Genomic DNA, 16,774 nt, shown 5'->3' on the forward strand with positions numbered 1-16,774 from the left:
TTGCAGAAGGACTTGAACTCCTCGTTGTCGAATTGCTTCCCATTATCCGAAATGAGGGTGTGAGGAATTCCGTAGCGGCACACTATGTTCTTGAAAATGAAGTCTTTCAACTTTCTAGTCGTGATCGTGGCCAGTGGTTCAGCTTCCACCCATTTTGTGAAATAATCTACCGCGACCACGGCATATTTAACTCCTCCTTTTCCGACCGGCATGGGACCGATAAGGTCGATCCCCCATATAGAAAATGGCCAGGGGCTAGACATCGTTACCAGTTCCTGAGAGGGGGCTTGCGGGATGTTAGCGAACCTCTGACACTTATCACACCTCTTGACAAAATTGTGGGTATCTTCTTGGATCCGGGGCTAATAATATCCTTGGCGAACAACCTTGTTCGCGAGAGATCGTGCAACGATGTGATTACCGCATATCCCGTCATGGATTTCTCTCATGATATAATCTACCTCTTCGCTGGTTACACATCGGAGGAGAGGGGCACTGAATCCTCTCATGTACAGTTGATCCCCGATGAGCGTGTAGCGAGCAAATCTTGTTCGCAGGACCCGTGCCTCAATCTTGTCGTCGGGCAAGATCCCATCCTTGAGATACCTGTAAATGGGCGTCATCCAGGAGTTTGATTGTGTTACATTCACGACCTGTTCGGTTGAACTGATGCTCGGGGTCTCGATGAACCGAACATGAATGCTATTAGGTGCCTCAAAGTCCAACGACGAGGCTATTTTTGCCAAGGCGTCAGCCACATAGTTGCTATCTCTAGGGATCTGGGTGATCGTGAAATGCTTGAACTGCTCGAGCGTGGCCTTGGCTTCTTTTAGGTAACGGATCATGTTCTCTTCCTTGGCTTGGTATTCTCCTAGGATTTGGTTGACGACCAGCATAGAGTCGCTGTGAACGCTGATTGTGGTTGCGCCTATTTCTCTGGCCAACCGTAATCCGGCGAGCAGAGCTTCGTACTCAGCTTCGTTGTTGGTCGCCTTGAATCCGAACCGCAAGATGCCATGAATGCGAGCCCCTTCGGGACTCAACTGGAGGAGGCCTGCTCCTGCCCTTTTTCGGGTCGATGATCCGTTGACATAGAGGTTCCAGGTCGATAGGTTCTGGATGCTCTCTTGGATGACTTCACTGGGCTGTTGGTCTGACTTATTCGAGAGATAGGAGACTTCTGAAATGAAGTCAGCGACAGCTTGCCCTTTGATGGTCGACCTAGGCTTGTACTTCAGGTCGAACTGGCTTAATTCCATTGCCCATTTGAGCAGTTTACCCGAGGCTTCCGACTTCTGGAGGACCTGTCTGAGGGGGTAATTAGTCATTACATAGATTGTATGGGCATGGAAGTAAGGTCGTAGCTTTCTGGAAGCGATCAGCAGAGCATAAGCTAATCGTTCCATCTCAAGATACCGCATCTCGGCATCTGACAGACGCTTGCTCGCGTAGTAGACAGGCCATTAAACTTTTTCCTCTTCTTGAACTAGGGCTGCACTGACCGCGGACTGCGAGACGGACAGGTACAAGGGCAAAATCTCTTGTGGGAGAGGCTTAGAAAGGAGAGGTGGCTTCCCGAGGTGTTCTTTTATACTTTGGAACGCCTGTTCACATTCGGGAGTCCATTCGAACTTCTTATTGGCCTTCAGAACATTGAAAAACGGCAAACAGCGATCTGTTAGCCTCGATATGAAGCGGCTTAGTGTTGCTATTCGCCCATTTAGGCTTATGACCTGCTTTTTGCTAGTCGGGCTCTCCATATCGAGCAGAGCTTAAATCTTCTCGGGGTTTATTTCTATCCCTCGCTGATTAACCATGTATCCTAGGAACTTTCCTGATGATACCCCGAATGAACACTTGAGAGGATTCAGTTTCATTCTGTACAGTCGGAGGATGTCAAACATCTCAGCGAGATGTTCAATGTGTTCTGAGGCGACCTGGGATTTGACCAGCATGTCGTCCACATAGACCTCCATTGTTCTTCCGATCTGGTCGGAGAACATTCGGTTAACCAACCGCTGGTAGGTTGCGCCAGCATTCTTGAGGCCGAAAGGCATGACTTTGTAATAGTACAGCCCCCGGTCTGTAATGAAGGACGTGTGTTCCTCGTCTGGGCCATACATAGGGATCTGATTGTATCCCCAGTATGCATCCATGAAACTTAGTAGCTCGTGCCCCGAGGTGGCATCCACGAGCTGGTCGATTCTCGGAAGAGAGAAGCTGTCTTTCGGGCAGGCCTTGTTGAGGTCGCTAAAATCAACGCAGGTCCGCCACTTTTCGTTTGGCTTCTTTACCAGGATTGGGTTGGCAACCCACGTTGGGTAGAGTGCCTCTCGGATGGATCCGTTTTGGAGGAGGTTTTCCACTTCTGATTTTAATGCAGTATACCGCTCCGGATCCATTGCTCTTCTTTTTTGGCGAATTGGCTTGGCCTCGCTGTCGACATTTAACGCATGGCAAATAACGTCCGGGCTGATCCCGACCATATCTACATGCGACCAGGCAAACACATCGACGTTTTCCCTGAGGAAACCTGTCAGTTCGTTAGCGAGCTGGGGGTTGAGATTTTTACCGACTCTTAACACCCTACTCTGCTCTTTCTGGTCGACCTGCACTTCAGTCAAGTCCTCAACTGGCCCATTGGAGGGGCAGTCTTGAATGCGAGGGTCTAGGTTGTCCTCAACCGAGCCAGGTCGTGGATCGACCCTGTCGATCGCCATGGCCTGACGAGGTGCATTTCGTGGAATGCCCTTTCCTTTGTGAGCCATCTGGACTGCTTTTACATAGCAATCATGCGATACACGCTGAGAGCCGCTGACTTCCCCAATCCCTGTCGGGGTGGGGAACTTCATTTTCAGATGGTAAATTGAAGTGACCGCCTTGAACTATCTTAGTAGAGGTCGCTAAAGGATCCCATTAAAGGCTGACGGGCAGTCCACCACTAAGAATTCAATCATTCTGGTCACTTCATCATAATCGCCCAGCGTGACGAGGAGTGAGATTGTTCCTTTGGGGAGTAAATGGTCTCCTGTGAATCCGTATAGCGGGAACGAGGCAGGCTTCAGGTCGGCCTCGTCCAGATTCATCCTTTCGAAGGTGGATGCGAACAGGATGTTCATAGCACTCCCGTTATCCACCAGCATTCTCTTGGTGTTATAGCGCCCTATCAAGGGAGTGATTACAAGGGCGTCGTCGTGGGGATGGTGTAACCTGGCCGCATCCTGCTCAGAGAAGGAAATCTCTTCCTCCCGGCGAACCTTTTGTGGTCGTCGATCCGCACTCATCACTCTAATGGGGTCGTGATGAGCTTCACGAGCATACCTTTCTTGGGCACCTCGTGAATTTCCAGCGAAGTGCGGTCCCCCGAAAATCAAGTTGAGACCGAGCACCCCTTTTTGATCGCGATGCTTCTTACTTGGCTCCCCCCGATCTTTTTCTTTCGAGGGAGCAGAGTCATCGATGTATTCCTTGAAGTGCCCTTTCTTGATAAGTTCTTCGATTGCTTGTTTCAGGGCTTGGCACTCGTCAGTATGGTGCCCATTGTCCTGATGATAGCGATAGTACTTTTTATTGTTTCTGGCTGTCGTAGGGGTTTTCATGCATTCGGGTTCTCCAAGCATACTGGTTTCTTCGGATTTATCAAGAAAGGCAGATACAGAGGCGTTCAGTGGAGTATATTAGGGCCTGTCGAGGTCACGATGAGGAACCGTGGCATAGGATTTTTTGTGCTCGTAGCGGTGTTTCTTTCCTTTTCACTGATCGTCAATGTCTCCTTTACGATCAGCTCTTCTACTTTCTCCCTGACCAGACATACTGCCCGAAGATCCGTGATCGCGACGTCGTAGTACTGCCAATGAATTTTCTATGCGGAGGTACTTTTCTGCGAGGTTATAGAATCTGGTGAGGGAAACATCATCCTCAGCCTGTAATTTTTTCCACAGGTCGGTTTGCGGGCAAACTCTGGCTATTATGAGTGTTCGGATTGACTCTTCGGGGGCGTGAGCCACCTTGTTGAGTTCCCTGTGCAAACGATCGATATAAGATTGTAGGGTCTCGTCCCTTTCTTGCCTTATATTGCTGAGATAGCTCAAAGGCATCGAGAACTTCCGATTTGCTTGGAAATGCCGTTGGAACATCGTGCTCATCTAAGGCCACGAACTGATCGTTCCCGCTGGGAGCGACCTTAACCACCGCTTGGCATGAGAGGTTAGAGTCATAGCCAGGCAACGACATTTTGCAAGATCCGAAACCTGGTGGAGCTTCATCAGGTCATTGAACTCATACAAATGATCCTACGGGTCATGGTTCCCATCGAACAGCCACATGTTGGGCATTCTGAAACCTAGTGGGAGTGGAGCAGCTAACACTTCGGGAGAGAAGGGGGATGCAGAGGCGACCTGGGCCTGCTCGTTCTGCTGCTCTCTCAGCCTGTCCAGAGCTCGCTGCAACTCCTCAATTTGCGGTAACGGAGCCAATTGGGGATTGCTTTCACCCATGCGAGTCTGGCCCTCGCGATTACGATTCAAGAGTGTCCGGAGGTCGGACTCCTCTTCGCCTTGGTCGGCATTTTCGGCCGCTCTCGACACACGCTGGCTAGAGGTGTGTGAAGGCGATGGATGGTGTGGGGTATTTTCACGACCCTCGCGGTGGTACGAACCGCCCCGCGAGGTGTAAGGATCATCCTCATGATAGCGATCAGGAACGTTCTACTGGCGGTGATAAGAATCACCCCGCCCAACACTTTTGTTTGGGTTCACCTGCGACGTGGCATGGGACAGCTCGGGATTTATTTTTTCATCGAGTCTCAGTTTTACCGGCACCCTACTCAGGGCACGGTTTGTGTTCGCTGGCCCTTTGGAGCCCGTAGGCTTGCTTTTTGCCACTTGCTTACCCTTACGTATGCGCGCTGCAGTGCTCGCGGCACGGGCTATTTCCCTTTGCCGCACTTTCGCCCGACCTGCAGGCGTTTTTGGCGGTTGCACCGCCCTAACTATTCTAGATGGCACGCCTTGGTCCAGACGGTCCAACCTTTGGTTGACCGTCTGAAGAGTATTGTCGAACCTTTCCAAGTAGCCTCTGATGGTGGGGTCAAGTTGTGAAGTTGCTTGGATATCCACCGCAGCAATTTGTGGGGCTGGAAGTATTCTGGAGGAGGTATCCCCTTGGGTCTGGGGAACTCCCTCAGCGCACTAGTTGGCTTGTTCAGGTTCAGATTGGCGGGCCATCTGTTGCTGTAGGACCAGTAGGTTAGAGATTCTCCTGATGAAGGATGAACACTAAATCTAGGCCCTCCTTCTAGCGCCAAACTGTTGATGCGTGATTTTAGACACCAACTAACCGACACGTGCGTAACGTTGGTTGGTTAAGAGACACACGTGATTATGGGTAGAATGTAGAGTAAATGCAATGAGAGCCTTTTAAAGTGGTTCGGATGCTAAGGTAGCAAGTCCTACGTCCACTGATTTGTATTAATATAATGGGTTAGGTCGCAACAGCGGACTGACTTACAAATGATTGGTAGAAAGTAAATACAAAGTTATCAGAGAGAGAGAGAGAGCTAATTCTGAGTGTAAAATAACCGAATCCCCTTAATGAAGGGGTCTTCCTCTTTTTATAGTGAGGTGAGTGCAAGTAATCATCATTAAATTCATGGGTTGGTGTGAATGTCAGGATTAAATCTGGCTTTATGTCACGTTTCCCACCTTCCAAACTGATTTCACACGATTTGGAGCAGGGAGATGGACATGTGTGAGCTCCATAGCTTTTGGCAGGCCTGACGTGTGCTTGCCGTTCTGACGGGAGTAGGTCACCCCCCCCACCACGTGATTTCCTACGTCAACCCTTGATTTCCCAGGCGTAACAATATTGCGCATTATTCCATATTGATGAGTACCTCTGAATTCAACTCCCTTTTTCACTCTTAACACAGAACACAACAAATAGAACAGCCGCAAATCTAGAAATTTCCAACCACAAATGATAACAAATAATAAGCCAATCAATTAAATCATTGAAGGAAAAGACAATATGCATTATATTCATAATCAATAAGTATATTCAAAACAAAAGAAAAATACAGAAACAAGAAAGAGCATACTGGACTTCAAGGGCCAGTACCTATTTACCCAAAACATTCAGAATGTCGCCCTAGTCTTTTATTCTTGACACTCAAATCCTAACAAACTACCTAGGCCACCTGTCATACCAGCTATCCTTCATGTTGATTCCTAGCCACTTGTCCCACAAATTGATTCCCCATTTTGCCCCCTTTTGCCTTGCGTTTGTACTACTTGGTGATTTTAGGTCCATCAATACCTTTCCCAAGGAGTGCCACCTTGGCCTCAAGGTGGAAGGAAGGGAACTGGAAGCATATAGACTTATAGTCCTCCCATGTGTTATCGCAAGCTAAGAGATTCTTCCATCTGATTAGCACCTCATAGTGCCCATTTAGTAATCGATGTTTCAGTAAGGCTTGTTCGAGTTTCATGTTAAGTACCATATCACCATCAAGAAACCCCGAAAGACGCAGTGCAGAGATGGAGTGGGAAGAGACTTTTTTTAGCTGTGACACGTGAAAAACATCATGAATTCTAGCTGTAGGTGGAAGCTTCAATCTATACGCTACTTGCCCAATCTTTTGATGACTTAATAGGGACAAAATCAAGGGCTAAGATTCTCATTAAGCCTCCGTGCTAAGGACTTTAGCCTATCTAGTCGCAACCTCAAATAGATCGAATCCCTGATCTCCAATAGAAGTTCTTGTTGCTTACCATCTGCATACATTTTCATTGAGTTTTGAGCCCTTTCTAGATTACCCTTTAACTCTTCCAATATCAAGTTTAACTTAGTTAGGAGTTCATCCACGATGTCCACTACTAAACTGTATTCAAAATACTTAAGTAGGGTAAAGGGATCCTTTCCATATAGTGCCTTAAATGGAGTCATTCCAGATTTGTTGTAGGTAATGTTGAACCATACGCGACCTAGGCAAGCCACCGAGGCCATAGTTTGGGTTGGTCACTCACGAAGCACCTTAAGTAGGTCTCGAGACATCGATTGGCAACCATCGTCATATTAGAGATGGTAAGTGATACTCATGTGGAGCTTGGCACCCGACAACTTGAATAATTCTCCCCAAAACCCGCTCATAAATAGACTATCCCGATCAGATTTTAAAGGTCCAAGGAAATCCATGTAGTTTAACTACATCAGTAAGGAAAAGGGCTGCTACCTCCTTGGCTGAAAAAGGATGGCATAGAGCAATGAAGTAACTATACTTGGTAAGAAGATCTATCACCACCAAGATAGTGTCAACTTGTTGGGCCCTTGGGAGACCCACTATGAAGTCCATGGAAACATCCTCTCATGCTTGAGAGACGATAGGCAACGGTTGTAGCAATCCAACCGACTTGAGACAATTATTCTTGTTTTGTTGGCAGGTAGGACAATCTCGGACAAATAGTTGTATATCCTTCTTCATTCCCTCCCAGTAAACTACTTGAGACAACCTTTTATAAGTGCGATAAAACCAGGAGTGTCCTTCTATCGGTGAAAAATAAAATTTTTAAAGAATAAGCTTTACCAAGATCACGGAAGGACTATTCTATCATCATAGAACAATTGGTTTCCCACCAATCGAAAGTGTGGGTGACTCATAGGGTCATTATCAATTCTTCCAAAGTTTTACATCTTCCTAAATAGCTTCTTCTCACTCCCGGTGACTTCCAAAGTAACATGTGGAGATTGCATTACACTCAATAGGGTCTTCTCGTCTGGATAGAGCATCAATAGCCTTATTTTCAAGGCTCGACTTGTAATGAAACTCAAAATCCAACCTTAGGAGCTTGATAATCCACTTTTTTTTTTATTCCCCTTCAACCTCTGCTCATTGAGATAATGAAGGCTCTTCTGATCAATCCAAAACATGAAATGTCATCCCAATAGGTAATGTTTCCATTTATGGACTGCCAACACTATTGTTATAAGCTCTCTTTCATAAACTGGATTCAATCTGGACTTGTAAGATAATCCTTGACTAATGAATGCCAAAGGTCGGCCCTCCTGCATTAAAACAACCCCCAAACCTTAGTCTAAAGCATCAATCTTAATGATAAAAGTCTTTGAAAAGTCTGGCATTGCGAGGATGGAAGGGAAGTCATGAGTTGTTTGAGTTGATCAAAAGCTGACTATGCTGATTCAGTCCAGTGGAATGCGTTTTTGCAGAGGAGATCAGTTCTTTTGCCCCCGTAACTCTTCACAAATTTTCGATAATAACCTGTCAACCCAAAAAATCCCTATAATTCCTTGATATCCCTTGGAACTGGCCATGCTTGGATGCACTCTATTTTGGCAAGATCAACAGCAACCCCCTAAGCCGAGATCAAATGTCCAAGGTACTCAAGTTGTGACTGAAAAAACTTGCATTTCTTCTTATTAACAACTCGATGTTGTTCTAAAATTTGAAAGGTAGTCTCCAAATGATCTAAATGAGCTTCGAAGCTTGTGTTGTAAATTAGGATATTGTCGAAGAAGACTAAAATGAACTACCATAAGTGAGGTTTTAAAATGTCGTTCATGAGGGTCGTAGTGCCCTTTGAGGGTCCTAAAGGCCGTCTTATGAGTGTCACTTTCCCTTAGTATAATTTGGTGGTAGTCAGATTTAAGATCAAGTTTGGAGAAGACCGTGGCTCCCCTTAATTCATCAAACAGTTCGTCGACAGTTGGAATTGGAAACTTGTCGGGAGTAGTTATCTATTCATGGTTCTATAGTTGACGCAGAATCGTCATCCCCTATCTTTTTTTCATACCAATAGCATCAGGCTTGAGAAAAGGCTTTTACTTGGTTTGATGATGCTTGTTAACAACATTTCCTTGAATATGCATTCAATCTCATTTTTTTGATAATAGGGATATCGATACAGCCGAATGTTGGGTGTTCTACTACCAGGTTCCAATCTGATGGCATGGTCATGGATTCTCTTCGATGGAAGTCCAAGTGTAGCTTCAAACAAAGACTCATGACGTTGTAACAGTTCTAGGACCCTTAAATCCCCCACTTCCTCATCTTCTGACTGTGATTATAGGTTGTTGAACTCAATTTAATACCATGGGCCTTCCAATAGCAGTGTTTTGAGTAGCCCCTTAAGTGACACCATGGTCTTGCTTAAGGATGGATCTCCCTTAAAAGTGGGCACTCCCTCTACCAAGTTGAATTTCATAACCAATGTTTTCCAATTAATCATAGTCTCACCCAAAGTTTCCAACCAAGCCACTCCCAAGATGATGTCAGCTCTACTCATCTCGAATGGAAAGAAATTTTGGACAAAAGTGATGCTTTGCAAATTTACCTTAACCCCCTTACATTCCCTATTGCACCTGACATGGTATCCATTGCCTACTCTAACCCCAAAAGCCTTCATACGAATTACAAGAATTTTCAACTCCTTTATCACTTGTCAGTGGATGAAATTATGAGAGGCTCCACTGTCAACAAGAACAATCACCTCCTTCCCTCCAATATTTTCCTTTAACTTTAGCGTTTTTGGCTCGTTAAGTCTCACAACTGAACTGATCGAGAGCTTAGCTTCATGAGGTGTTGGATTTTCTTCATTCCCTACTCCCTCCTCATCTTCTTCCTTACCGCCCCACTCTTCTGGTTCTTCCACTAACAAAACTTGGAATTGCCTCTCCCCACACATATGGCATGGTGTAAACTTGGCATCACACTGATAACAAAGTCCCCCTTCTCCATTCCTCTGAATCTCACCTTCAGGCAGCTTCTTAAAGAGAAAATCCCACTAGAATAGGGTCAATTGGGAGCTATCTATCGACATTGACCCTGAGTTTGAAATACTCTTGGTGAAATTTCTCTAAATGGAGGTTAGGTTGTTAGGTTTCTTTGACTAAGCATGGTGGTGGGTTGGGTCACATGTGTATGGGTTTGGGTTTAGTTAGTATGGTTTTGGGCTTTATTAAAGTCTTCAGGCCTATAAGAAGTTGTATAATGGCGCAACCCACTAAAGTTTCCCCCCACTTTTCCCATTCAGCCCAAACTAGCCCTACCCTTATCCAACACTTGGTTCCTTTCAAAAGAGTAACTTGGGTCAGTGAATCGGGTTGGCCCAAAATATTAGGCTGTTGAAGTTTAATCTTAGCCTTGATTTCAGGCTTTAACCTATTGAGAAACGTCACTGTGAGAACTTCATCCCTCTTACCCACCATCAATGTCGCCACCCCTTCAAAACGTCGGCAATACTCCAGCATAGAGCCCACTTGCTTCGTGGACATAATCAACTTCAAAAGGTTGACTTTTTGGGCACCACTAAACCTCTGTAGGAGCGCCACCTTAAACGTCGACCATCTCACCATTGGCGTCTTGGATTCTATCCACTAGAACCAATGCAAAGCTTCACCCTCCATACATAGTGTCATGGCTTGGACCTTGTTTTCCTCGGTTATCTGATTGATGGAAAAGTATCTCTCAACCCGAAATATCCACCCATAGGGATTTTCGCCCGAAAAAAGCAGAAACTCCAACCTTCAACCTCCCCATTCTCTCCTATTCCCTCCTTCACCCTGGTGGTACCTCCATTCTCGTATAGTGAGGGTGGTGTTGGTGTTGGTGTTGGTTCATTTCCTAATTGGTTTCCTCCGTCATGTTGGTTCTTTGTCCCCGAGTGTTCTTCTTCTTCCAACACTACTTGTCTGTGTCACACTTCTTCTTCTTCATCCCTTCGTCTCATCCAATTCTGCATTTCAACTAGGATTTCTATCTTGGAGTTAACACTTTCAATAAGCCTGGTTATGTCTCTCTCTACATTGTCAACGCTACCCTCCATCCAAGTGTTAACCATGCCCTAGTGAGCTTCAGCTCTGATACCAATTGATGAGTACCTTTGACTTCAACTCCCTTTTTCGCTCTCAACAAATAACACAACAATCAAAACAACTGCAAATCCAGAAATACACGATAATTCCAACCACAAATGATAACAAATAATAAGCCAATCAATCAAATCACTGAAGGAAAAGACAATATGCATTTATATTCAGAATCAGTAAGGATATCCAAAATAAAAGAAAAATACATAAACAAGAAAGAGCATACTTGATTTCGATGGCCAATACCTCCCAAACCCCTTTTTACCCAAAATATTCAGAATGCCCTCAAACACACACACCTTGGTCTTTTATTCCTAACAATTCCTGACACTCAAATCCTAACAAACTACCCAAGCCACCTGTCCTCCATGTTGATTCTTGGCCACCTGTCCCGCAGATTGATTCCAAATTTTACCCCCTTTTGACTTGTGTTTGTACCACTTGGTGATTTTAGGTCCATCACATATTCATGTAAGCTATGTAATATTATGCAAGTGTTGCTTCTAAACTGTGTAAATTTAGCATTGTACAACAAGTTTTTCTCATAAAAAACTGATAAATTCTCTAGGCAAATTTGGAATCATAAACACATTGTTATGAAAATCTTCGTAAATATCTTTTGCATAATAGATACATGTGCATCTGATCAATCCAGGGTGTATGTGCATGCACACACATTGAAGCGATATCCTACTTTAGTAAAATATGAATGTGTAACATAATATTCGAGATAGAGTTTTACTTATGTAGAGAGTTTTTAAGACCCTGATCTCATATTGTGTAAAGTTTGTATGTATTAAAATGTTATTAGAAATATAATTATGGTTATATGTTATGAAGGTATGTTATAAATTATTGTTATATCTTATTTTAGAGTGTTGTACATGATTTTCCTACAGTTAGATTTACGCCACCTGTCCATAGATTACTCTAAGATCAAGCAACCATGATCGTCCACATGTCACTCCCACAATAGATGACTTAACTAATAAGTTCATCAATCCCTAAGCATGATTACTCCGACTTAACCATAGAAAAAGACTGACTCAGATCCGGATTACGATGATTATGCGTGTAATTTCCCCTATAATCTACCAACTCTCAACTAATACCATACGACATGTCTAAAAGGGAGGCATCACCCCCATTCTTAAGAACGAGACACAACCCTGTAAGAACCTTGGAAAAGCACACTTAAGAACCTACTTAGTGAAGCTCTGTGAGCTTACTATTACGGTTCTCCTCTTATAATCAATTTGTATGTAATCTAGGCATTAATAATAAGATAACAATGGACGTAGGTTTGTCCTAATTCGTTGTAGATTTTCTATTCCATTCCAAGCTTATTATTTATAATCGCGTGCACATCCTACTTAGTCCCATCTTAGTCAACTAGGTATCTCTGGTTATTGCGGATTTTCGCAACAACATAAAGCATCATAACAAAACCATTTGTTATATTTCTTATTTAATTGTCTTTACTTAAATCCTATTGTTAATTCTAATTAATACCACCATTAGTGGTTGAGGAATTCAAGGAATCACCAAATGAGATTTGTAAATCAACTTGAATAGAAATTCTTTAACTTTCTCTTTTAATTAATTTAATTATTAATTACTTCCTTATTTTGGAACCTAATCTTATCTAATCTTATCTATTTTAACAAATAATATGATCATTAATTTTAAATTAAATTCTTTAAGAATTAAAAGTAGAAAAACAACACAATCCTTGTTGGATTTTATTTTGACCTAATCTTATCTAATCTGATCTATTTTAACAAATAATATGATCATTAATTTTAAATTAAATTCTTTAAGAATTAAAAGTAGAAAAACAACACAATCCTTGTTGGATTTTATTTTGATTGATGAATAAATAGAAGAATAATACTACACTTACAAAGTCCTCATACAAAGATGTGTGTACAAAGTGAGGTGTCATACTGTGATTGGGAGAGTGAATTTGTAAAGTCAACTTTTTAACTAAAGTCAAATTCATTGTCCAATCATGGTATGACACATCACTTTGTACATATATCTTTGTATGGGGACTTTGTAAATGTAGTATTACTCTAAATAGAAAGCCATTGTCACGTGCCATAAAACACCCTTCCACTCTTACCGAAAAAGACCTAAAACTCAACTCAAATTAGTCTCCAAATCTTGAACCAACAAAAGTACTTTCAATTGGAGGGAAACTCATCTCACCCTCCATTCATCATCAAACGGTCAAAATCACATCAAATCAAACCACTCCCATAAATTTAAATTTTTTTAACCAAATTTTTTAAACTTATTACTAAATCAAAAATAAATAAAAAACAACAAAAGAAACAGAGAATATGGAGAGAAAACATAGAAAGAATTTTGGTGAAGATAACACACAAAGCTGCTGACTTTTTCATCCTTTAGCTTCCATTCAGAAAACTAAGACCTACCCACAATTTTAAACCTAGTGATCTTTATTTCTGCTGCGAGAAATGTTTTGTTTACTCTGCTGAGAGAAAGATGGTAAAACTCTTGACTTTTTAGTTTTTTAATGACCAAGTTGTTTACTTTGTAATTTACCTACACTTTCTCTTAGTGTACATTTTAGATGTTTGTGTTGTTTGGTTGCTGAGAAAGGAAGGGAAATGAGAATGGAAGTTTGAAATAAGGTTTTTTCTTCTTTTTTTTTCTCACTGGGTGGAAATTTTCTCTGCAGCCAAACAGGGCATTCCCCTGTTTTTTCACTGTAAATTTCTGTTTATTAATTAATTAAAGATGTATTTTTTTTTTCAAATGCAGGCTAATTTGAGAATCTTTGTGTAGTTTTCATTGTATTCTCCCTGGATCTTGAGGTCAGTATTGCTGGATTTTGCTCTCTTAATTAGTTTTGCTTGATTCTCTAAACACTTTAATATCTATATCTGATCAATTCTCTTGCAGTTTTATTTTTTTTCTTTTGTGTATTCTCTTAAGAAGTTTCATGTTGTTTCATTGTAACTATTAAAAAGTCAAATGGGTATTTTGTTTAATGGATTTCTTTTTTCTTGGTATATTCTCTTTAGTTCTGGAAAATTGTCTCTCAGTTTCTTGCATTTTCTCTCACTCTCTTGTTTGTCAAGAAAAAATTCAAAATTCAAATGGGTAAATTGTGTTATGAAACATAGTGTTTGGATTAAATCTTGTGTTTTTGTTGCAGATAAAAGTGAAAGAAATAAGAGTAGAATGGAAAAAGAAGAGAAGAACCAAAGCCAAAGAGAAAAAGAGACAACAACAGATTTTGTGTTAAAATGGGGAAATAGAAAAAGACTTAGATGTTGTAAAGTGAAAAAAGAATCCAAAAACTTAGAAAACATTGACAACAGCTGCAACAACAATAACAATAATAAGAACAAATCAGGTCCTGACTGTTTGTCCAAGAAGAAATTTTCCTCCTCTCGCCTTGTTTCGCTGGAGAAAGGATCTCCCAATCGCCTCAACAAGTAAGTTAATGAAGTACTTGGAAATGTAAGAGTTTTATCTTGTTGATAAAATGTATGTGAATGGCTTTAAATTGTTGTGAAAGTTTGAGAATCAGTTAACCCTGATGGCTAGTTGTGTATTGAGTGGTTAGGCATGTCATTAGATTTCTCGTGAAATGCCACGATTTTCCTGCTTCTCAAATCCTAGTTGTGATCAAATAGTTGAAAATTATGGGAGCATGGACAAAGTGTCTTTTCTGTGAGTTTCGTTGGGTTTTATTTGCTGCTAAAGGTTTTAAATCAAGTTTCAATTTCTATGGATTGATGTATATCTGTGATGCTTTAGTGTTAATTCTGGGAAATGTGGGAACTTAGAACGTAAAAATTTGGAATAACATCACAATGTGGATAAAATTTCATTATTTGACATGCAAAAGAAATTGTTTCATCAGAGTTTAGAGAGATTTTAGACAATAGAAAATAATTTATCTCTGATTTATAGTGTGTTTTGTTACCAAGGAAATGTAGGAAATAGAAAACTTTGAACCTTGTAACACTTTGGGTTTGCATACTTGAGCTAGCAGCTATTATAAAAAAAAAAAATGTCAATTCTTTGCCCTGAATTTTGCCTGTTTGGATGGTGAGAAAATGTAGGAATGAGAAGGGAAATTTTGATGCAGTAGCCTGTTAGGGGTAGAAGGATTGGATTGGCTTTAATAATTCTAACCAGGCTTTATTTACTTCCATTATTCTATGTTTCCTCATAAACCAATAGAAGATTTTATTAATTAGTTTTGCTGATAGTTTATCGTTTTTTGTTTGGCTGCAGGAATTCTGATTTGCCTATTAATAATAACCGGAAACCATGTGTGGCTTCACCAGAGAAGGAAGATAGGTACTACACAACAAGGGGTTCATTAGGATTGGATGATAGTGGAAAAGCGTTGATGGATCATCTAAAGGAAGATAAGAAAACTTTTGTTTGGCCAAAGCTTTTTATCACATTGTCTAGCAAAGAAAAGGAAGAGGATTTCATGGCAATGAAAGGTTGTAAGCCTTCTCAAAGGCCTAAGAAGAGAGCCAAGTTGATCCAAAGAAGCATACTCGTAAGTCTTCTTATCAAATATTCATAACCACAAGTAAATAGAATCGAATAAATTGAAAATTAAAATAGAGTATTATCTTTTTGATCTTGATACCTGTTGATTGGTTTACCATGTTCGGTTGTCGTCGTGTTTGTAGTTGGTGAGTCCAGGTGTATGGTTATCAGACCTATGTCAAGAAAGGTATGAAGTAAGGGAGAAGAAAACTTCAAAGAAGGTAGTACATTACTCTATTTTTTTTTTTTTTTTTAAAAAAACTTCAAATTTATATCGCTTATGATGTTGCTGAGGAAATGCAAGAAAAATCGAATCTTTTATGTTTTCTGTGAATTAAAATTTGTGTTTTCTCCATCAGCATCTTTATGAACATTTGTATGTGATGCAGAGGCCCAGAGGATTGAAGGCGATGGGAAGTGTGGAAAGTGAATCAGAATGAAAGAAAGGAAAGAAAAGAGATTGATGTAGAGGAAGTAAATCTTGACTTTATTTTTGTAGGTGGGAAAGGCAATTTTCATGGGAAAAATGGAGGCTCCCCTCATGTTTGTTTATGTAGAAATTACTTTACCACATGTCAATGTGGTATACCTTTTTTTTTTTTTTTTTTTTTAACTCATTTCGAAATAGGCTTCTTTGTCTTTCCTCTTGAATGCCTTGCTTTTGTCTACTTTTGGTTGTCGACTTGTGCTTTTATTTCATTTCAGGGGTCCTGTGCAGCTTTAAGTACCTTTTCCATGATCATATTCATATTTACTTGCTTTAGAATTTTAGATATACCTAACCATTGACTCTTAAACATGAATGAATGGAAATCAAAGGATTGAATTGATAAGAGAGAATTTGTTCACTGCCATTGATGACAATGGTAAGTTTTTGATAAAAATATCAGCACAAAGGTCAGCTTAAGTTCAGTTCATCTAAATATATTGATGTTGGACTCTTGGACTCTTGGACATGTGAACACAGATTGGTTTTCTTGTCAATAACAAATTAATCAAATGCAAGTAGAAGCTTCCGTTCATTTATAAATTGTTTTCATTCTTTACAAAAGGGTTTATCGTAGTCTCACCCCCTGATATTTGACACAAAAACTTTTCTCCCCCTTCTTATGGGAATGCTGCCACCTCCAAATAGCGTGTGTCAACTAAAAATAATAGGTCAATGGGTAAAAAATATAATTTGAATAATCAATCGATTGTTTAGACATTGTTATAATTCTTGAATGTAAAAAGGGGTAAAAGTTTTCCAAATAATTGACCATTTTGACATTGTTACAATTCTTTTGAGTGTAAAATGGATTAGCTGTTTAATTAAAACCTCCAACTAATTTTGCACCAAATCTTA

The 16,774-nt window shown here is 41.1% G+C and overlaps 1 protein-coding gene across 3 annotated transcripts; it reads left to right on the top strand.

Moving 5' to 3' along the window:
* The first annotated feature begins 13,187 nt into the window (after positions 1-13,187).
* On the top strand, positions 13,188-16,161 carry LOC116143158. Of its 3 annotated transcripts, none has more exons than XM_031428579.1 (7): positions 13,188-13,395; positions 13,469-13,541; positions 13,672-13,724; positions 14,069-14,351; positions 15,160-15,436; positions 15,573-15,650; positions 15,819-16,161. In XM_031428579.1, exons 4-7 carry the CDS (start codon positions 14,095-14,097, stop codon positions 15,867-15,869), a joined length of 663 nt encoding a protein of 220 aa, XP_031284439.1. In that variant the 5' UTR covers positions 13,188-13,395; positions 13,469-13,541; positions 13,672-13,724; positions 14,069-14,094; the 3' UTR covers positions 15,870-16,161. The 3 variants fall into 3 exon arrangements, with proteins under 3 accessions (XP_031284439.1, XP_031284441.1, XP_031284440.1); XM_031428581.1 differs by having other exon boundaries at positions 13,481-13,541; XM_031428580.1 differs by lacking the exon at positions 13,469-13,541 and having other exon boundaries at positions 13,189-13,395.
* Positions 16,162-16,774: the final 613 nt, after the last annotated feature.

Source organism: Pistacia vera, unplaced genomic scaffold (genome assembly GCF_008641045.1).
Source record: "Pistacia vera cultivar Batoury unplaced genomic scaffold, PisVer_v2 Contig426, whole genome shotgun sequence".
In the NCBI taxonomy this organism is placed as follows: Eukaryota; Viridiplantae; Streptophyta; class Magnoliopsida; order Sapindales; family Anacardiaceae; genus Pistacia; species Pistacia vera.